The 23203-nt window shown below is 34.3% G+C and overlaps 2 protein-coding genes across 2 annotated transcripts in view; both read left to right on the top strand.

Moving 5' to 3' along the window:
- Positions 1 to 3661: 3661 nt before the first annotated feature.
- Positions 3662 to 5281, top strand: DCTN6-p27 (dynactin subunit 6). The gene is made up of 4 exons (XM_013316009.1): positions 3662 to 3828; positions 3905 to 4075; positions 4178 to 4350; positions 4746 to 5281. Exons 1-4 carry the CDS (start codon positions 3818 to 3820, stop codon positions 4961 to 4963), a joined length of 573 nt encoding a protein of 190 aa, XP_013171463.1. The 5' UTR covers positions 3662 to 3817; the 3' UTR covers positions 4964 to 5281.
- Positions 5282 to 6027: 746 nt separating this feature from the next.
- The window catches only part of fwd (phosphatidylinositol 4-kinase beta fwd), a 40173-nt gene continuing 22997 nt past the window's right edge, over positions 6028 to 23203 (top strand). The window contains exon 1 of the mRNA XM_013315990.1: positions 6028 to 6538. Coding sequence (XP_013171444.1) covers positions 6447 to 6538 — 92 coding nt within the window. The 5' untranslated portion in view covers positions 6028 to 6446. The remainder of the gene's footprint in view (positions 6539 to 23203) is intronic.

Below are 23203 nucleotides of genomic sequence, written 5' to 3'. Positions count from 1 at the left end.
GCTCCACCCCAAGAACATATGCAGTAGTTAATTAAACACTCACAGAGAGCTTTGTATGTTTTAGTTAGTAGGACATAATCAGCAACCGCTCGTAGTTTTCTAAATATGAAAATAAGTTTTCTGATCCGCTTAGCCACTGTATTTACATGGTGTTTCCAGTTGAGATTTTCATCAAGCGTGACACCAAGATACTTGAATGTATTCGTGCGTTCAATTATTGAGCATATACAATTCTGCCTATGTGATGGCTGCCTGTTACAAGGGGCTTCGTGTATTGTTATAGAAAAATTATTTGGCGGTTTAGATCGCGATGTTTTATAAAACGAGACGTATTTAGTTTTGGTGATGTTGAGAGTGAGTAAGTTATTTTCTAGCCACCTTGTAACAGTAGCCAGGCCCTTTTCTGCAGTATCCTTTAGTGTTTCCCATGAATTTTCGTGGAACAGAATGACGGTGTCATCTGCAAACATTAGTAAGTCTGCTTTTTGAAGGCTCATTTTACATAAATCATTTATATAAATTAGGAACAGAGTAGGCCCAAGCGTACTGCCTTACGGGATACCATAAGAAGCACTAGCGAAGTCACTGGTCACAGATCCAACTCTTACTTTCTGTTTTCTGTTTGTCAGATAGTCACTGAACCATGACAAGACTGTTCCTCTTATTCCATAGTTTTCTAACTTTGTTAGGAGGACCTTCACAGAAACAGTGTCAAAAGCTTTCTGTAGGTCAAGAAAGACACCTATACATTTTTCTCCATTTTCTAAATGGTCTGTAATTTTCCGAGTAATTTGGAGTACAGCATCATTCGTTGATCGACTTGTCCTAAACCCAAATTGATTATTTGCTAGGAAGTTGTGTTTCTCCATGTACGATATAAGTCTTCTATATGGGCATGTACTTTCAAAATTTGATGCTCATCTTGCTGACGAGGTGGAGGACATTTTATCCAATCCAACCAAGGATAAATATCAGCATTTAAAAGCAGAACTCATTAAGCGTTTTTCCACGTCGAAAAAGCAGCGTACTCGACAATTGTTGAGCGAAGAACAGCGAGGAGATCGAAAGCCGACTGCTTTCCTTCGCCACCTGCGAAACTTGGCTGGTCCCAAGGGCGATGAGGACATAATACGCGAGCTATGGATCCGCCACCTGCCAGGTGAGATTCAAAGAATTTTAATAGCACAAGAAGACTTACCTTTAGAGAAATTAGCCGAAATTGCCGACAATATCATGGACACATTACCTCACACTCCAGCCGCAATCAATGAAACGAGAACATTATCTCCACAAAATTTGGAAACGCTTATGCACCGCATCGATGAGTTAAGTAGGAAGGTTGATGCACTCAGTAGAAACAACACACGAATAACTCGTTCTGCCTCGTGCTCGAAGTCAAGGTCAATGTCATCATCTCGTTCTGGCACGCGTTTGTGCTGGTATCACAAAAAGTTTGCTGGTAAGGCTAGAAAATGCGTTAGCCCATGTTCCTGGTCATCTGATAACAAGGAAAACTTCAGAAGCAGTCAGTAGAGGCGACTACTGACTATAACAAAACTGGAACAGGCCATAGGTTTTTGATCGACACTGGTCCCGATCTCTGTTATTTCCCACGTAGTTTTCTTAAGGGCAAATATAGCCATTCTAATTTTGAACTTCGAGCTGCGAATGGAAGCACTATTAAAACGTACGGCCACATTACCCTAACACTTAGCCTAGGCTTGCGCCGTGATTTTAGATGGAATTTTATCATAGCAGATGTCGGAACAGCAATAATTGGTTCTGATTTCTTGGCGCATTACCACTTGTTACCCGACTGCCGCAACTTGTGTTTGATTGACGGCACCACAAAACTACTTGCAACGGCTACGGCAGCTCAGGTGAACCAACTCAGCGTCAAAACCATTTTGGCTGGCGATTCACAATAGGACAAAATTCTCAACGAATTCGTCGATATAACAAAGCCACCAGGAATTAACAGAACTATTAAACATGAGACCAAACATTTCATTTCCACGACCGATGGCTCACCTGTTTCATGTCGTCCTCGCCGTTTAGCCCCTCAGAAATTGTCTGCGGCAAAGAAAGAGTTCGAGGACATGGTCAAATGCGGCTCTGCTCGGCAATCGAGTAGTTCTTGGTTTTCGCCTCTGCACATGGCTCGTAAGGGTGAAAATGGCTGGCGTCCTTGTGGCGATTATCGTGCGCTTAATGCCAGGACAATCCCTGTCTGCTATCCGGTGCGCCACATCGCAGATTGCACTTACAATCTTGCCGTGTGCACAATATTTAGCGTAGTCGACTTAGTGAAGGCCTATCAACAAATTCCTGTACACGAAGCAGACATCTGCAAAACAGCTATAACTACACCTTTTGGTCTCTACGAATTTCCTTACATGACGTTCGGCCTACGAAATGCAGGACAAACGTTCCAGCGGTTTATAGCCGAGGTGGTCACAGGCCTGGATTTGTTATCCTTATGTCGACGACATTTTGATATTTTCTCACTCTGCCGACGAGCACGCCGACCACCTGCGTATGCTTTTTCAGCGGTTATTTAAGTATGGTGTAGTTATCAATTTAACTAAATGCACATTTGGCGCCGAAGAGGTTACCTTCTTAGGATATCAGATTACCAAAGATGGTACTCGGCCACCTCCGGAGAGATTATCAGCACTGCGAGAGTTCCCTTTGCCCAAAACTATTGAAGGTCTACGCAGATTTTTGGGCATGGTAAATTTTTATCGTCGTTTTCTCCCAAACGCAGCAGAACTGCAGGCTCCTTTGCACGATGTCCTCGCTACATCGCAACTGAAAGGACCTAAACCGGTACCTTGGACGCCAGAACGCGAACTTGCATTTCAGCGATGTAAGGATCATCTGGCTGAAGCAACGACTCTAGCTCATCCTGTACCCAACGCAAAACTCGGTCTGTTTACGGATGCTTCGTCAACCCATGTGGGTGCCTGTTTACAGCATTTTATCGACCTAAAACTCCCTATTAAGGGGTTTACCTTCTCCGTGGGGGGGTGGTGTGGCGCAAAAGCCTGGGAGCTAAATCTCGAACTGAGATTGGCTCCCACGTTTTCTCGCCAGATAGACAGGGCGCGTACACGATACGTCGCATACAAAAATACTGAGAGTGAATTAATTGTAATACCGTGCCCCTTTAATTTAATATATTTCGTGCGTAGTAACATATGCGTTTTATTATTGTTGCTCTACGTCATTGATATTTACGTTCATGGGTATATCTTAAACCTAAGAAAACCCATACGTCAAAAAGGAAACTGACACATTGATTTTTTTTGGTTGGTAGCAACGTAGATTTGTTCATAATATTGCTAGCATTGAAAATGACAATTTTTATTCTCCGTTTGTGTATCTAATTAGTCTAGAGTCCCGTCTCTTATTTTATATACTCTTTGTTTTTAATGTAAAATACTGAAGTTAGCTTTTCAAGGACTTTTAAAAAAAATTGATTTTTATTTTTAATTTGGGATATATTTTAAAAAGTAAGTTATAAAAAGACAAAGCCAAAATGTTATGAAGAAAGACTTTTTCCATAATAATTTAACTCTTTCATACCTACCTTTTAACCATTTCGTTTATATTTTCGGAAAGTGACTTTTTTGACACATCAACTGCGTTTGCCATGTCAGTGTCAATGTCAATCTATTGTCAGTTTCCATTTCTGTAAAAGTTACAAATTAATTTTAATATTCAAATGTATATGTCAGTTCTGTAATTATTAATAAAACATTCCATTAATATTTAAATAAATTTTTCACACTGCGTCTTTACATCTAATACTGAAATGTCACATAAGTATGTATTTTAATAAAACTCAAAACTCGCTTTCTATAAACAATAACAGATTTGATATGACTCATTATCGTTACAGTATTAAAATTTTGCCTGGTGCTACTGTTTGCGAGGACTGTACATTAGAAGGAGACATAACCATAGGCGGAGGAACTGTAATTCACCCCAGGGTGACCATTATTGCTGAAGGTGGACCTATAATAATAGCTGAGTATTGTATAATTGAAGAGTATTCTACGATTATTCACAAGTAATATATTTTCAAAAGCTTTATATAATATCTTCCAATTTTTAAATTAAATGTAAACTCATTTCAACTTACTTGAATTTGAAAATAACATTTGAATTCCAGGAAAAATGAGCAACCAGAAAATCCTCCAAAGCCTCTTTTCATAGGTGCACATAATGTTTTCGAAGTGGGATGCAGACTTGAGTCCTTATGTGGTCACATTGGAGAGAGCAATGTTTTTGAATGCAAGTCATTTGTTGGTACTGATGTTAAAATTGGCAGTGGATGTGTTATAGGTATTTTAAGTAATTTGTACATGAAATAACTAAAATGAAACTATTTACTGGGGGATTTCTACCAATCTGGTGAAAAGAGATACATTTCAAGAGATCTCATAAGAGTTACAACCTTAAAGACATATGTTAACATCCTTTATTTTACATACATCCGTCTTACTGTCTAGTCATCCGTATCAAGAGTAACACCATTTCCTCTATACACAACTGTCATGCGCAGTTGAATCTCTTGCCAGATACAAAGCCGCAAAACTTTTCATCCGATGGGCAGAGCTGTGAAAATGTTTGAATAGTATTTAAACATTAATTGTTTTATTTTAGAAATATTCATGAAATAAATTAAATAATGCATTTTTTTCTTTCATTGATCATTAATAATGCTTCTATATTTATAGGTGCAGCTTGTAGCTTAACCACACCACAAACTCTACCAGATAATACAGTTATCTGGGGTTCGGAGCACAATAACAGGGAAGCATTAGAGAAACAACCATCTCAACTACTCCAACTTGACTTTCTAGGCAAAGTGATGCCAAACTATCATAGACTTCGGAAATCCAATGTACATAAAAGGCAGATGTCAAGGCAGTCCCAAGAACCCGCTAAATCATAATGTGATGTTATTTCAAAAATGTGAAGTTGTATTTGAGATTTTTTATTTATTTCTTGTTTAGTTACAACATGTCTTTATTTTTTTATTCCATAATAATTGTATTCAATAAAGACCCTAAAAAACTTTTCATTTAAATTAAAAACTTATTGTTGAGGTTAGCAAAGTGGCGTCTAACCAGATGTCTCAATTTTAAAATTATACAAATTAGACGTTTTGTTCTAAAACTCCCTAATAATGTGTTATTATAATATAATGTACAACTGTAACCACGATATCTTCAATAGATTATTAGACAACAGTAAAAACTTTAAACTTTTACATGGCAATATTTTAATGACAGCAGTCTAACGCCCTGAATGATCCTGAAATGATCAAACTTTATATTTATATAAGCGTCAATAGCCTAATGGTTAAGGGTACGGATTTCCGATCACGAGGCCGGCGGTTCGAATCCCGCCATTCGACTATTGTCGTAAACCATATCCTAGCACAAGCATAGAGCTTATTTGGACTGGTTAAAGAAATATTAGTAAATTTACACAAAAATCTACTATTTAAAAAAAATCACTTTTCGTCAACTGATTTGATGAATATCTTACTAAAATGTGAAATAATAGTGAAACTGACTGCCTCTTAGACCTTTGTGTCGCAGGACGTCTGTTAATACCCTTTTAGAGAGGAATTCCTCAATCCAATTATTTATTGAGGTTTAGCAGTTTAGTTATCGCTTAAGATATGTTTAGATTTCGTGCTTTGAATATGTTATCAGTGTTTTGCTGCATAATGACAATCAAGGAAAATTTATAAAATAATGAAGAACGAAAACTGGCAACACGTTTTCTTGAGATTCGTTCCTTAAAAATTATTCTTTTTACTCCTTGTAGTTTTTTGATTTCTTTATTTGTTTTGTTACATACGTTTTAACACTTTGCAATACTGTTTCATATTTCTACCAAAGTAGGAATAATTTTGTACTAAAGTTGGACGAAATATTAAGTACTCTGTGTTCTTAGTAGAAATATCGCTGCGCTGTGGCTGTGCGTGACTTCAGGCTTACTGACAGACAACAAAATAAAAAATATACGATGTCGTCTCGGACAGACATTCATCGATTTCTTTAATTTGGATTTTAATTATTTTTACTTCGCGTTCAGTAATCCTATATTTGAAAAGTTTCATTGCATACTAATGTACAGTTTTTGTTTCAATTTAATATTAATTTCACTAAATTCTGTAAAGTAGAACTTAGTAAATTTGTTAAAAATTAATTTGTTCAAGTTTAAGTCTTTAAGGGCTGTGAATATACAGATCGTTAGCGTATATCAAAACAAAACAAATTAGTATCCGTGGTTTATTATTACGATTTGGTAAAACTAGGATAATGTATCTTGATGCACCGTATCGGCGCCATGTTGTCATTTAGTTGATTCAACACGAATCCTGTTATGGGTGTACTTTTGTGGTGTTTAATTAGTGCGTGAGCATGTTGGAAGATGTTCCTGTCCACGGGAGCCGGAGCGATCTTAGGAGTCCCAAGATCGCGACGCATCAACGGAACCTCAGCCTGGATTTCAGGTATGCTACTTACTATAATGTTTGTATGTAAATAATTGTTTTTTTTCACTCCTAATACGACGTCCAACTTGTAATTTGTTACTAGATAAACTTAGGAGAAGATAAAAAGATATTCACGTGTCTATTTGCTACACAAAATTTACACGTAAACAACCTTGAAAATCATACATAAACACTAAATAACAGATCTAGACTTGCATTAACGCGAGTATAAGACTTCTTTTACTATTTGCATAGTTTATTAATAAGATTTTTGTAATCATTCTATGAAAAATTTAAGGAGAATAATTCGTGTATTTGTTTCAAATAGCAATTCAACTTTCTATTTATTCTGAGACTCACTCTTGAGATCAAAACATTTCAATTAAAACATATTTTATGAGCTCAAAGTTCATAATAATTGCTTCCATTGCCACTGTTTGTCAATCATCATAATTAGTTAAAAGCCAAGGAATTTTTATTGCTAACTTTAATCAATGGTCTTGCGGTATTCAATGTAATTTTTTTATGGCTTATTGGTTGGTTATATGGTTTATTGTAGCATTCCCCAACCTGTTTTTCTATCATTAAAATCAATTTCATATTGTTCATTTAATTTAATTATAATGTTGAGTGTTTAGAAAACTATTGAATAGTTATAAATATGTTTCAAAGTTGACAAAGTCAAGACCACAACGGTGTTTTCAAAGTGGTACGACTTAGGTTGTTTCAAGAGGAGTATTTCAAAAAGGTTCATAATGCATTTCTAGTTCCTCTTGTGTTAAAAATATCTAGAGATGTTTATGATTACTAAGTTTTCCTGCTGCATTTTTCCACTTTATCTTCGAAAAAAAACCATCAACAAAGTAGTTTGCTTGGGCCCTTAATCATACAACGCGCTTTTATACCATATATTTTATAATTTCATGAAAAGGGACTGTTTACAAAGCTAATGGTTTTATTTGTTACACAGTAGTCAGTTAATTTTGTTACGATAATTATTGTTGGTTAATTTCATAATTAACAACTATTTTATTTACAAATATGGATATTTTATTAAATATCCTTATCATTTTAGCTGCATATTTGAGCTGGGTGATTATTTCATTTAAACTTTGAATTATATATTACACAAAATTTGTGCTATCTTCAATACAGAATGATTAACATTTCATAAAATACTAGAAATAGCTATACTTTTAAAAGGAACTATGTTGATTGAGTACTTTTTGTAAGAATTGTTACTTAATGCTTTATTTAAAAATCTGTAGGCTTATTTAAGTAAGGTAAAGTAATAAACAATTGTTTTACAGCCTTCAATAATTATATGTTTTAACTTAATAACCGAAGTATTCAATTTGATCAAAGACGTAGTCGTAACGTCGTGTTAATTCGCATCGCATTCCGTACAATCTGGGCCATGACGGCATGTCGAAGGTTCAAGTAAATACGAGCTGTTCGTATCTGGGACACTCCTCGGCCGCTCAGGTGAATGGACGCTGGCGAAAGTAAAAGTGTACGCCGGAAAGACTTGGGACCCTGTCTTCTGATGCGAAAATGTTTTTTCTAAACATACCAACTGTGTAAACAAAGATTTTGTCGTCCTTAAGATAGGAAGGTTGTGAGTAGACTGTGTGTAGATTTTTTTGCTAGCTGTATAGACTGGAGAGATTTTGTAATCATTTGCGCCTTTGATTTTTCAACCAAATGCAGACACTTCAGGAAATTCGAAGCGTTTGTTTTAGGACATGTTTTTACTTTGAACGCGTATATAAATATTAGTCGCTTTCGTTGTGTATAGCGAATGTTTTTCCTGACCATACTAGTAGTACTACAAGAGTTTCTTTATTGTGTTATTCTCTACTTAGTTTCTTTATTGCGGCACTTTCACACTGCAGATGGAAACTAGGCAAGCTAATTATCCTAATTAACGGATGCGTCGGCCGGACGGCTAATGTGTTTTAAAATATTTTCTTTGCAATGACACTAAATCACTCTGCAATTACTATTTTAAATTGTAAATAATGTTTGTTTACAATGTGACATTAAAAAGTAATTAACTACTTTCCTCAATATAAATAATATTTAATTAGCTTTTTCTGATTTCTTCTTATGTTAAATGTAATTTCGAATGTTGTTCTTCAATAAATTACTCAAAACAGATAGAATAAGGTTTTTAATAATTCAAGTACGTATAAGATCTTACGTTAAATAAAACATAACATAAGTGGTTTTATAAACGACATTTTTCGATTTTCCTTATATACTTAATATCAAGTTTAAGTTGTAGCTTTTTCTTTGCCCCTATTTATAAATACAGGAAAATAAAACTTCGCATAATAAACTACCCGTAGTATACATGATATTTGGCACGTCTGGAATTAGAGTAGCTACTCTTTTACCAGTCGAGCAAACATAAGCGCGTAGGCTAGCTTATATCCGAACCAAGATTCGTCATACTATTGGTATTTTAATGCTTCCTTATGGTCAGTCTAATTGCTTAATCAAGTTAACATTCATATACAGGAAGCTGTGTAGCCAGCTGCAGCCCTCACGTCTGACTCACTTATGGTGGCATTACCAAATCAATATTTACTCGCACTCTAGCAGTTTTCGGCTGTCTTAAGAGTAAGTTTCTGATCACTTGAACCGTACGTAAAGTAACGTAGGCTGATATTCTATTTTCAGAAAGTTTACGTACCCGAAGTATTGATCTCAAGTCGATATTTAATAGTCGCAAAATCTTATTTTGTTTTTAAATACGTATCCAAACAAGATTTTAAAGTCAAAAGTAAACGTAATTTAAAATATTATTGTTGAATTCATATAAAAACGTACTCTAATAACTTGTAGTATATAACATTTGCGGGGTTTCCCACATATTGTGTTTAACGCAATTTCCAGACTATGGCTTACTGCGCAGTATTTTACATTACTACGGCTATTTCATTAGTGTCTGGTTGAACAAAAACTTTGGCCTTTGTCATAGAAGCTAGCCACCATAACTAATGGTTTCCTTAGTAGTCGCTTTTATTCATTTTAATTACTTGTCGACGGCTTTAATTTATAATCTGCGCTCTTCGTAATTAGGATAACCGGTTTTGTCAGCTCCGATGTTTTGTTTCAACGTTTGCATTATCATTGAGCGACCGACGACCTTAAAAGAGTATTTTTTTCTTTTTTTGATATAATGTTTATTTATTCTTTGATCTGAGTTTCATTTTCGGCCAGTGTAACTTGCTGCATTCAAATGCTGATAGTACGGAGTCGTGTATTTTGCTTCCACTATGCAGGCAGCATCGTGCAGATAGAGGGAGAAAACAGGCACTAAATGTCACAAGGAAATTTCCTTTTTTACAAATAATTCAGGTTTTTGGACACATTAAAGGGCCGTTGTTAAGGTATACGTTTGAAGGACTAGTTTTGTATTGTCAAAATAGCAAGACTATAATATTTTATGAATCGTACCTAGTTTATATAAGCCATTACTATTTAAGCTATTGACCTAAATATGTATACTGTTAAATAAAACAAACATATTATTTCTTTGAATTTCATACTCTAAATTGTTCTGTAAACCACACCCTTTCAAGAAGTGTATCACTTTTATGGTTATAGCCTTTTAACGTTCCTAAGAGATATAAAATGGTCTAGAAGTTGTCTATCGCTAGGCGTTGGCTGATTTGTTATTGGTACTAAAAATATCTATTTAGAAATTAAACTTCGAGTGGCTGACAGTTAATGTTTTCAATTGTATGGTCATATTGACCACATTTTATTGTTACTACTCAGGACATCTGATTGTTTACAATCATGTTGATAAAACGAATACGAAGGTTACATTCCTTATTGTAGTTTTACGTAACGTAAGCGCGTAATTGAGAGACTGTGATTTGCAATCGATTGGATCTGAAACAATTGATTTTAATAGATTATATACGACCTTCTATTGGTATGTTACGCAGTGCTGCCAAGGCGATTGCTCTTCCGTTAATCAGCTGACTAACGTAACGCATTACAAAATTCAAACTTTATGGAAGCTCGTAATCTAGCAAGCGTGTGCAAGGCGCTCTCTAGGTAGAGGACTGTTTGCTCAAACTCCTATCACTGTAAGTCTCGCCGATACCCTTGTGTTTTATGTAGCGGTTCCTATAACGTTACGAACAGCCGTAAAGTTTGAACGCTACTATACTACTATAGCTTAAAGTTTGGTGATTGACGGGTAAGGAAGTGAATTGTGTGTTTAGGCGTTTGGTCTACATTACTGTAATGTGATTAAGGCGGTGTTCGTTACTAAAGAATTATCTGATTCACAAATAAATACTTGAGGCTAGATATTGAGTTACTAACATGAATAGATCTTAGCTCTCAACTTTTAAGCAATAATGTGCAAAAATTGTTGCAAGTTCAAGTATAATATTTTTATGATACAAAAAGAGAAGTAAAGTCATAAGAGTAGAACTTCGCAAAACAGGCATATATTTTACAAGCAATACGCTAATAGAATTTTAATATATACTACATATATTTTTTTTAGTAAATAAAACTAGAAATAGTCATGAAAAAACCTCTACAAACAATTCAAACAAAAACATTTATGACGACATGCAGTGCATGAAAAAAGAACCATCTTGAGACTTAGTCTATTATTACAGTCATGAGAAATAATGAAAATAGGCTATAAGTACAGGTAGTAAGGCTTGTTTTAAAATTTACATTGTTTGACCTCCACGGTTGTAGACAGCATTGAAAGTATAATTCGCAAATATTGCTCCGAACATCTTGACATCATATAACTGGATATAGTTGTTCACATATTAACTATTTTTATTTTCATCAATTTGCATAAAAATGAATTTAATTAACTCTGATGTTATTTGTATGATAGGATCATTGCGTGGTCCGATGTTGTCGAATCTTGTGAAGACACGAGGTGGTATTTTCCTGGAGTCGTGTAGAAGTCCAGTGCCAAGGGTTTCGGTGGGTTCCTTAGGAGATCCCGGGACCCTCGCAGTCACATTTGAGGTTAGCCACCGAGGGGGTTTTAGTGAGTAAGAATCTCACATAACTCTTTCCCCAAAAAGGATAATTTTTAATTTCTAGCTATTATAAAATTCTTTCTTTATGCAGTTACCAAGTAGGTAATGTTTACTCAATGACGTCATAGCACTAGTAACTTTGTTTATGCTTTGTACACCTGCACGAGTCCTTGTTAGCGAAACGTGAGAATTGCTTACGTTTATTGTTACTAAGAAGAATTCAAGGAAAGCACGTGGTGATATACAACATAACATTATTGTAAGGAAACGCAAACAGAATCTCATGTGTGCAGTAAATATTATAATTTAATGCATTAACAGTTATATTTAATATTTATTATAATAATTTATATGTTTTTATAAAATAAATAAAACTTTACCCGTGAGATCATTAAATAATATTTTTATTTTGTGATTTAAAACAGATAATTAAAATGGAAAATGAATTGAGATATTTAAAAATGTACATTGTTATTGTTGATGTGTTTTGGCCATTCTTCGCCCTTACTTTGACCTTTAAAATGACGGAAGCGTCAAAGAGTACAAAAACTGACAGCGACGAGTATAAATGACATTGGCCAATATGTTGAGCAGCCGTCAAAATGTCTTTACTCGGAAACAGTACAAGACGAAAGTCGATTATTAAAAAACTACAAGGGCGTCCATTACCCAAGGCGTTCGAGAAAATGTAAACAAATTAAACAATTATGACAAAAATACAGAACTTTCCGATCTAACTAAATTAAGATACGGCTATTTTTGTTTTTACCCAGTTCTGTTACGTCATGTTACACGCAATTTGATGATACAATGACAAATTAATGTCTCAGTTTGATAAATGAAATTACACTTAATTAAACTAAATGCAATGTTAATCCTAAAAAAAAGCTTATGTATTTTATACAAGGTTTGAATGACAAAATATTTCTTGCCAGACAACGTTCTACTCAATTGAATGAATGAGAGAACAATTAGTTGGCTGATTCCGTCGAACCTTTGCCTCGCCAATCAGCTGCGGTATGCGTGGCTCGGTTGCCCTCTAACGCTTGTTGTTCAGCCAACGCCGAAGCTAAAATCACTCCTGTCGTATTAACAGACCTATTGGACGATAAACAACCTTGCATCCATAAAGATAAGGTACTTTGAATATGGTACATTTGATATTTTGTTTGTTATCGAGCCGCGTTCCTGATTAATTATTATCAAACGTTAATTTTTTATCTGTAGCCTTGACTCTAATACATTCACTGGCATAACATAACTCAATTTAGGTCCGCATAAATAATTTCTTTGACATTTATATCGATCTGAGGAAGTTTTAAAATATAAATGAGAACCTTAAATGTACTGTCGATTTTATGCCAAGGTTGTTGAAACGCCTACAATCACTATCAAGTTATGTTTCTTGTCTTGTTTGTAGTTTATCTATTTATTAACAACTAGATTTTTTTAAGCAAACTGCTTTATATAATTCAAATTATCGGTAGGTGCCCTCTCAAACTCATTATTTTATACAAGTTGATTACTTTGGAATCTAAGCTAGGTTATTAAATCACTATAAATAATTCAAGCCACGTAATATACTGTAATTAAAATAAATTACTGCATAACAAGCAAACCACAGACTGTTCAATACATAAAGATATAATAATTATTAGTTTGTACTCCACAACAATGTGTGTATTTAGACATTTTCCGTGTATCGCTTGATAAATCCGTCGCGTTTGCGCTACGAGTGCAGGCGCACCGAGCCGGTCACGTGGTCGGTTAGTGCTCCCGCTGAGACAGATGTTTCTGTGTCAACACGATCATTCTCCTCTACTACCATGTTTACTACGAAAATATATTTTTGTACTTCGCTAATAAGTACGTTTAGCCTCAGTTGAGGCATCAAACAATATTATAACCTAAAAATTATTTGTAATTTAGATTAACAGCTAAGGTAGCTGGCAGAATTAAAAAAAGAATAACAAAAATTGAGATTAGTTTGTGCTTCCATATTGTAGAGGTCAATTTAAAATTCTCTTTTAGAAATAAAGTGACCTTACTTAGTGACCAAAACCTTTGTTACTGCTCATAACTATTGCAAAGGGATAAAAGGTTTCTGTTGCCTTTGCGAGATTCATGAATTAATAAGTAGTGGACAGTAAAATACTAGTCATATTTTCGTTTTCGCTACACGTTGACTTGACTCACGGAGCAGAACGGAAATAGTGTGAATGACTAAAGCATCGGGGGTAGTCTAGACATATAATGTACTGTCCAATGGTTAAACTTTCCAAGTAGACGACAAAGGATGTTACGGATATCGGATATAGTTGATGTCGAGCAGTACTTTTCGTATATAAATTCCAGTACATTTGATGTTTACAAATGTTATATAAAGTAAATAGTTTAAAGTTCGTCCTATTCACTTGTTTAGGACATTCGTAAAATATTTATTGGTACTTTACAATAAAGAACAACAATATGGTTTAAATGTATCATCTTAATTGAACTGTGATGAAGAACTAAGAGATAGCAATCTATCTATGCTATGTAGATTATTATTATTTTTTTCTCTTTTTTTTACGGACTTTTGTTCTTTTGAACATGTCAGTCCCATAACAATCAACTTAGGAGCTAATTACAACTATGAGTATACAAGCAAGCAATATAAAAATAATAAGAAATAACGAACAAAAATATTAACACTTAATATCTACAAGACCTATAGCACCATATTTTAGACGCCGTCTGCTAGATCCATTATTATTTAGCAGTTATTACAATGGTATGGTATAAATCTTATTGTTGTTTTTATTTATTTGATATTGTTATTTTTTTGTTGAATGATATTTTAGGTGCAAAGTCTAATTTTATATTAGTCGTATCAGTTGTTTTGCTTGTATGCTGATTCATTGTTAAAGGAACATGACACTATTTTCGTTGGAGTTGTACCGTATTGGAATGACACAAAAACGTCTTCGTATGACGCATTTGTTGATATTACAGCGTACATCGGACGTTGTACCCTATGTCTGTTATGTTTATTTATGATAAATTTGATATATATTTTGTTCTCGTTCTGACATAACTAATTAAGTTCAATTAAAGCGATATTAACTATATGTAAAGATGAATTAATGAAATAAGTTCGTATCTGTAGAATTTTATCTTTAAAAAAAGGTATGTTTCCATATAAAAATAATCCGTTAATAAAGTTCAAAGTCATTGCTGTTTAATCATTACTTGTCTCAAGTTGTCTGATAATGAAGCTAAGCTAGCAACGGTTTAAATTAATGATGTCATAAGGCACATTACGGCTCTTATGACTGAATGCGGGATGACGATCGGTGGCTTCCCACGGACTATCTGGGGCGTATTCGCCCACAACACAGCATAAAGGCTGTCACTGAGGCGCGGCTTTTTGTTTTTTTTAGTGCCTCAAAGTGCACTCGAGTTCCTCGCGTGAAGCCGTAAAAATGAGGAGTAGAAACTAAAAACTCAACCTACATGGCTGGGATGAGGTCATGCTTTTTTCGGTTTGTTTTAAACTTGATGCAAAAAATGCAAAGTTTGAAAAATTTGGATGTTTAGAAAAAGTTTTTTGATTTTTGTCCATAATTTTTAATTTTTTTAATTATATGGTCGCTGAAAGTGAATATGAAATGAAGGATAAGATAGGCAAAGTTGTTCTACTTCGGTATGTACACCAAAATATAAGTGAACAAAAACTTACATGTTTTCGTGCTTCTCTGTTTACACATTTTGGTTATTTTTTAATTTGGTCTCATTCTCATGAAACGTTAATAATTCGTTTCAAAATCAATCGAAGGTCAATCACTTCTATAATGTTGAGTAATGTGATTAGCTATCATGTTTTGGTGACGACATTTTGTTGGTAGCTTATCTTATCAAAATTAATATTGTCACTAGTGTTGGCGGGTGCGTTCTCAACTGCTACATCCTGCTATTAAAGATCTAAAAGAAGACAAACATTCGTCAAACACATTATTCAGAGAACGGTCATCATCCAATGACGAAGTGGTTTTATCTATTTCTTAAAACGTAAACATAAATGTAGGGGGTGAGTCACATAAGACCTTGATCGTCTTTTTTTTTTCTTTTTTTAACTCAGCATATTAGAAACGGACTTAGCGTTGTCTAAGCGTCAATTAATATTTGATAGGTCATTTACGCGATGTCATCTCGCAAAAAAAATTGAATTTAGTGGAAACGTCACTTAAGCTCAACTAAAACAATTAGTGTTTTCTCACAAAGAAAGTAATGTTATATTTTTCTCGGAGAAATTAAGTGTTTGTTGTTTTATCTTTTGTTGTCTTGTGTTGGAAAATGAACAACAACAATACCGTGTGAACGGAAACTTCGTGAAATGTCAACGTCAATGATAAATATGTTTTTAGCTTTGATTTTACGCAAACGGAAATAACGTCTAAATAAATCGAGATTGACTATTAAAATTGTATTTCATAGCGGCAGGATTATTAAGCAAAAACAAGTTCGAAAATTATTTAATTTGTGTAATTCACGTACACATTTCTATTAGGTATTTTATAACGACTTGAAATAGAACCATGAAGCAATGAAACCCTGGTTTAAATGAAATAAAGTGTTCCTTTAAATTAAATCGAGGAGATTTTTCATCGCAACATTCTTTTGTTTTATTTGATGCCCGACTTAATAATGTATGTATTTTTGGTATCTTACGTTGTTTTGAGTCATTGGCACCAATTTAATTTTGTCATCAGTTGCTCACGGTCTCCAAAGACGTGATATGTAGAATTGTAGTTAATATTATCTTCGAAATAAGTATACATATTCAGATTGTTGGTTGTCTTTCGTTTTTTTTTACTTGATTTAAGATAGTATTAAATAAGTGACCTAGTTACACTTGAAAGTTGTTTGACCCCAGTAATGGGTTTCGTTCACCCCTCACATTCCCCTGATCTCGATATAAAACAAACCATGTCGATGACACCAGTAAGTACTACAACATTTAGGCCATATATTGATTCATTTTCATTGTTCCGATGCCAAGAAATGTTTAGCCGAAGTGCTTTATATCGGAAAAACGACGTATGAAATTTTGGTTTATTTTATACAGGATGGTTTAAGGCTTTTTAAATTTTTGGTATTGATTTATAGTAGAGATCTGTGATGCTTTAATAAAAAGAGAGAGGGAGGGAAAGTCAGCTTAATTTAAATATCAATTGCCGTGTATCATATGCGATTTTGTTGTTTAAAAAGTTTACTATAAATTATATTCGGTGTTCCCAATTATCCATTTTAAGTTGAAAAGTACACAGTATTCAATGGTAGATCCTGACGAAATTTAGCATTTATTGTATTATGTTTTGGCTTACATCTGTAAACACTTTTTAATATTAAATTATTGTTTTTAGATTATGTTAATAATGGAATTTCAGATCATATAATGCAATTTATTATCTAGAATATATTGAAAGTTCTGCGCTTCTGACGCAATTTCTTTTGTCACACACGTTACGAGGCAAATCTGTCTATTTTCACTGGTGTTGTAATGTGTAGTGTGAACAGAAATGTAAAATATTTAGCTTTATTTAGGAAAAATAAATAACTTATTTCAACTAAAAGAAGGTGATTCTGGCGCCATGACAGGTTTTCTATTTTTCTGGTCAAGCCATAGTAAGTAGTTGACGTGAGAGTGGGTCGAAGTAAGTGGTACTAAGTGCTCAGAGATATGTACACAGTGTCGCCTACATTGTAAGTTGAGATAACATTTTTAGCACCAAGGCGTGTTTCTGTGCGATAGGATTAGAAAGAACGTTGAAATAGAAAAGTATGTGATTTGTGAATATATTTTTCGGTGATAAATTATTTGAATGTGATCGCCTATTTAAATAAAAGTCATCTTGACGATAACGTGCATTTACCTCAGTAGATAACAATGGTTACATGACTGGTAGTTTGTAAATAAAAACAATAAAATGTTCGATAGCATCATTGTGAATTATCTTTGTTGAAGTTTTATGTAAAAGGCTTCACGTATTTGTTGTATAACATTATAACACGATCGATGTAAATGGTTTACACAAAGTATACGTAGTGATAATGCAGATGTTACTAGAAGAAAGGTTGCATAATCTTTGCACGTAACGCCTCTGAAGCGTTTATACGCCTTCTGAGGCCAAGAAAGTGCAGTCTGGTGATTTCTTCTTAGAAACTATACATTTCTCAAAGCTTACGTCATTGTTTTGATCGTGATAACGGTTTACATATTTTAACAGTGGTAGAGCCCGCTTTAACATCTTCGCATGAATCGGCCCGGCTCGCCCGGTGAAATACCACGACCACACAGAAGACAGGCGTGAAGTGGAAGCTATTCCGCGTTTCGTCTGATGAGTGTGCGTCCCGAAGGCCTAATTTAGTCCTCTTTCCCTTCCCACACTTTTTCTCATAAGGAAAGGATGGGGAGTAGAAGTAGACTTTCCGGATGAGACGATGCATGGAAGGGGAAAATGTATTCATTCTGTGCATCTTCTCCTCCGTCGATTAAAGGTAGGCAACGCATATGCAATTGCGTATTTCTATGGGCAACGGTCACTTCGCTATTTCAGCGATTTCAGGTGGCCGCTAGCTCGTTTGCCACCTTATGATATAAAAAAAAGATATGTAATCTGTTCAATATGGGTACATTGCGTTTCAATCGAGTAACAGTTCTTAATAAATCTTAGTGATTATTTACTAAGAAGCAATTTAACTTAACCAGCGTGGGATCAATAATTGTTATAACGGCCAAGTCCTGTACAATACAGCATAGAGCGTTAAAAGCATTGATACTTGACCTAAAGTTGAAGTCATACGTATTGTGTTGTGTAGGCTCACTAGTTCGCTACGCTTCCAATGAAAGGAAGCACACAATGGACGGATGTCCCCAATCAACGGTTCTCATCCACGACGGGGGAGTACTATACTTATAATACCCCGTCTATTTCGAGACATCTTAGTAACTACTGTAAGGATCATTATCTCGGTCATTGAACGAATTCTCTTTTTTTGAATAACACTTTCGTGTAGTGTAGCCAGGTCACGAACACATGAAACGACATGGAAATTTGTCTAACCGTGTTTTATTAGGTAAAATTTTTTGATTGCAAATATACTATTAAGGTATTGTTTTACTGTATTTTAAAGGATTGTACAGGAAATAATTTTCGCATCTTTTTCTTCACATCGACATTGCAAAATAGACTAGAATTTAGCTCTAAAATAAATCCATTACATTATATTAATTAGTGTACTTTATTGCAATCATACTATTAATTAGGTTTTTTGTATGGAATTTTGAAACTATGGTAAACCTAATTTCGCGCTGTCGTCGGATTTGAACGCAACAGTTGCTGTATACAAGGTCAACAGTTAACGGCCGTGAAACAAAGGTTAACGAATTTAAGTGTATTGCCACGTTTATTAGTACTTTGGTAATTATGATTCAAAAAAAATTTAAAGCTTAATATTAAAGAAATGAAAGTTATAATGTAACAATCGCTTAGGTATTATTTCCAAAAAATGCGCAAGGCAAAACTGATTTGATTGTCTTTGGTTAACTTCAAATCATTTAATTATTAGATACTATACAATTTTGGTACATCATTGATCTATGTAAAATCTCTGGTGATAATATTAAAATATGCATTCTATTACCCACCTTTGCTTGTATTTATCGATTTAATTATGTAAAATAAATGTGAGGGCAAAGCAAAATTACCAGAAATCTCATTTTGATGCAATCAAATGTTTTCTCGGAAATGAGTTTTACAAAGCGATTACGTATTGAAACGAACAAACTATCATTTACAATCTTGTTTGTTTGATTATTTTAAAGGTAAACTCCATAACGACTGTACTGATCTCGCTAAAATTTGACATGGACGTAGAACATAGTCTGGAAGAACACATAGGCTACTATTTGTTTTTAAGTCCCCGCGGGCGGAGTCGCGGACGACAGCTAGTATTGGCATAAAAAAACCATTGATACGAAATGCAGGACTTAATTATATTTCTTTAAAAAAAAGTATTTCTTTTAAAGTAAACACACCTGCCTCGACAGACGTGCTTCCTCAATTATATTTATCGTTCAGTGCCAAAGTGGGCCGTGGTGACGTGTGGTGAAAAAAAAAAACACAACCTTTACAAGCCACGTGTTAGCGCAGCTGGTGAAACTGATTTGTACGAGCAGGTAGATGCAAGCTGCTAAAGATGACGGCGAAATATAACAAAAAAGCATGCATTTTGCAGCTGCTGTTTACACGTTGATTCGGCGGAGCAGTGGATAAGATGCATGGTAAAAAATATGTAGTTTTTATTACAATGGTATATGGCTTGGGTGGTCTACTTTTGAAAATACAGTATATTGATGAAAATTACGATTTACAAATGATAACATTTTCACTGGTTTTTCTAACTTACATTTAGTTATACTGTCGCTAGCAATGAATCGATTCAAGTCTATTGTATCTTGAAGCCCCGAAAAGATGTATTCCAATACAGTATTATAACGTTTTATTATATTACTTTATTGCTCTTTCATAAGGATAAACCATTGTTAGAAACGTATGAAAGGAATATAGGATGTGTATTTCGGAATCTTTGCTAACTGTAATGTTGAGTGTGACGGGATATTATTTTTGATTTATTTCCTTATATCTCATAACTTTCGTGGGATTTTTTATATCTAATGATTTATTCTATAAATAGGAAATTTAGGTAAAGTTACAAACATATTGAATTTTTCCTTATTCGTTTTAATTGTAAGGGTTTTTGTAATCCATGTTGGTAAAATGCAGGTCACCCATTATGCCGAATAAAGGAAAATAAAGTGTTAAGTTAATTTTTTTAATCAAATAATGTTAGTTAAATCATCGTGATAATTTATCCATTAGTGTTCAGTTGCGACGACAATATTCGTTTTAGGCGTCGTTAACTGGGTTAGGGAAGTGGCAATTTGCTGCCAGAGTACTGACGTCTACTCCCCGGGTTACAGCTGTGTGTGAAATTAATTTGTCATTGGATGACATCAGTTAACATTTAATTAACTTAACATTGATAATGCCATATTTAAAGGATATTTGGAAGTCGTCAACTTAAACTACGGCATTGGATTATAATGAAATACGCGTTCAAGTTTTTCCTCATTGTATGGATGTGTGAAGGAAATTTATACAAAACTAGCTATCGCCCGCGGCTCCGTCCGCGCGTAATTAAAAAAATATGATTATTAGCCTATGTGTTCTTCCAGACTATGTTCTACATCTATACAAAGTTTCAGCGAGATCCATTCAGCCGTTTAATTGGGAAAATGAAAAGGTTTGTTTTTATGGTTTTCCCGAGAATTATCCGAATTTTTCGCACCTTTTAAACCTTCCCTAGACCTTCACGAACATTCCAAGAGTAAGATAAGATAAATCCGTTCAGCCGTTGTCGAGTTTTAGTGAGACTAACGAACAGCAATTGATTTATATACATATAGAATATAGAGATAGATTGTTGTATGTATTAATTTCTTTAACTGTGTTAGAATATTCCGTTTGAACCGAGATACTAAAAAGTGTTGTTATTATGTAGGGTTCTCTCTCATTATAGACGAAATATTCGCAATATAGTTTTATTGTTATTGCGTAGTGGAAAGGGCAATTCCTTGGATTGCGTAATAATATTGCGTAGTAAGTTTTATGCGGTATCAAAACAGCAATAGACTGTAGCTAAGTGTCTTTACGAGGCTTTTTACTTTTAGAATATTAAGTTTTTTTTTATATCTATACAGCCCTTTGTTTCCATTGGGTTGGTCCAGCAAGTTTTTTTCAGTTCGGTCTATCTACAGCAACGGATTTGCTATGCCACGTTACAAATTCACTTCAAGACGATTGTAAACCGTGGTACGAAATAGATCTCTATCTTTAGTAAGTAGCAAATAAACTAATAAATTAAAAATATAGTATGATTTTTGTGTGTGTGTGAGTGAGTTAGTGAGTGAGTGATGATTTTAACATTGATTTAGAAGCGTTTTGTTTGTAAAGTACACTTACAAATTGTATTAATATAATAATGCCCTACACGCAAGCAATGACAAATATTTAATGATGCTGAAATTAATGACGGTTGCGTGTTACTTTCCAAGGTTTTAATTTAATTAAAACTCATAACTGGCTCGTTACGCATGTATTTGAAAATTATTTATTTTTATTAGTCGATTTTGATCGCGACTCCAACTGCGCTGAATTAAGGAAAAAACTTATTAAATATCCTACGTTCCTCTAGACTATGTACTACATCTGTATCAGATCCATGCAACAGTTCTGAAGATATCTTCTAACATCCATCCATTATCCGTCCGTCTAAAAATTGTAATTTATAATATTAGTATGATTTTAACATAAAATACTTATTGGAAATAGAGTTGTAATATTATTATGATCGTATTCTATTCTTAAAACATAATATATTCCGTTAAAATTATCTTCAGTTTAAATTTATTCAAAGTATGTATTGTGTTAGTTAACAAAGTTGGTCGCATGGTTGACGAGGCGTGTCACGTCACCCCCTGTCATTCATAATTATTGCTCCCCCATCCGTGACAGTCGGGTTTTTGTACATTGTGCTCAAAGGAAGTAATCTAATTGGCCATTAAACTGAAGAGAGGAAACGAACGCTTTGCTGCACGTTAATAAATCGCCTTGGGTGAAGATAGCATTTGACATGATACCTTCTAAGATTTCTCAGATTTGTATGTGGGCGCTGCAGGTCTCAAAGGGGGTGGTAAGAGACCCAGAAAGAAAATAGGGGCGTTGTGTAGAGGCCTGGGGGTGATTTGTAATTTTATTTAGCTAGGAGGCCTCTTAGACAACGAATGCAGGAGCAACAACTTGTGAACATCAACTAATATGAATTAAAAGATTGCTTAAACTCTAATATGGGGGCGCTAAAAATATTTATTCTCAAAGTGGGCAGTAGACAAAATAAGTTTGGGAACCCCTGATTTTAACCCATGATTTGTATTCCTATAAAATTCAATAAACTAGTCTTTATTTTTCAAGGTCGTTATGTCCTGTGATATCACTGAAACCTCATTAATTAATCGTCACGGTTGATTAAGTAAAGCGCAAGTCGACTTCGACCTTAGCCAATGTCGATCCCAGACTCTGCCTTTGTTATGTATAATCTGTATGAACATTTATACGATGTTGTAACTCTGCACCTATTGTTTTGTTATAAATTGCGAAATTAATGCACAGGCGATTACTGGAGCTGTTATTTCTTGTTGGTTTGTGATGTTTTATTGTGACGCTACTAATTAGAGCTGGCTTAATTTTTCTATGAATGTAGTTTTGCTATGCTGTTTTTATCTAAAGAATTTTCAGTTTTAATTTATTGTGTACAATGTAAGGCAATTGTGTGACGTTCCTGAATACATTGTGATGAAAATCTATTTGAAATGAGAGTAATTGAATGATTTTATAATAATTAAATTGAACGTAAACTTCCGTGTTAATTTGAGTATATTAAGGTCGTGTGCTTTTTGTTTTTATTAACTCTATTAGCACGTGTAAAGCGTACAATGAATAAATCAATTATTATAGTATTATAACCGCATTGTTCCCGTCACAAC

Source organism: Papilio xuthus, unplaced genomic scaffold (assembly GCF_000836235.2).
Source record: "Papilio xuthus unplaced genomic scaffold, Pxut_1.1 DF829129.1, whole genome shotgun sequence".
Classification (NCBI taxonomy): Eukaryota; Metazoa; Arthropoda; class Insecta; order Lepidoptera; family Papilionidae; genus Papilio; species Papilio xuthus.
This window is presented reverse-complemented; position numbering and strand designations above follow the sequence as displayed.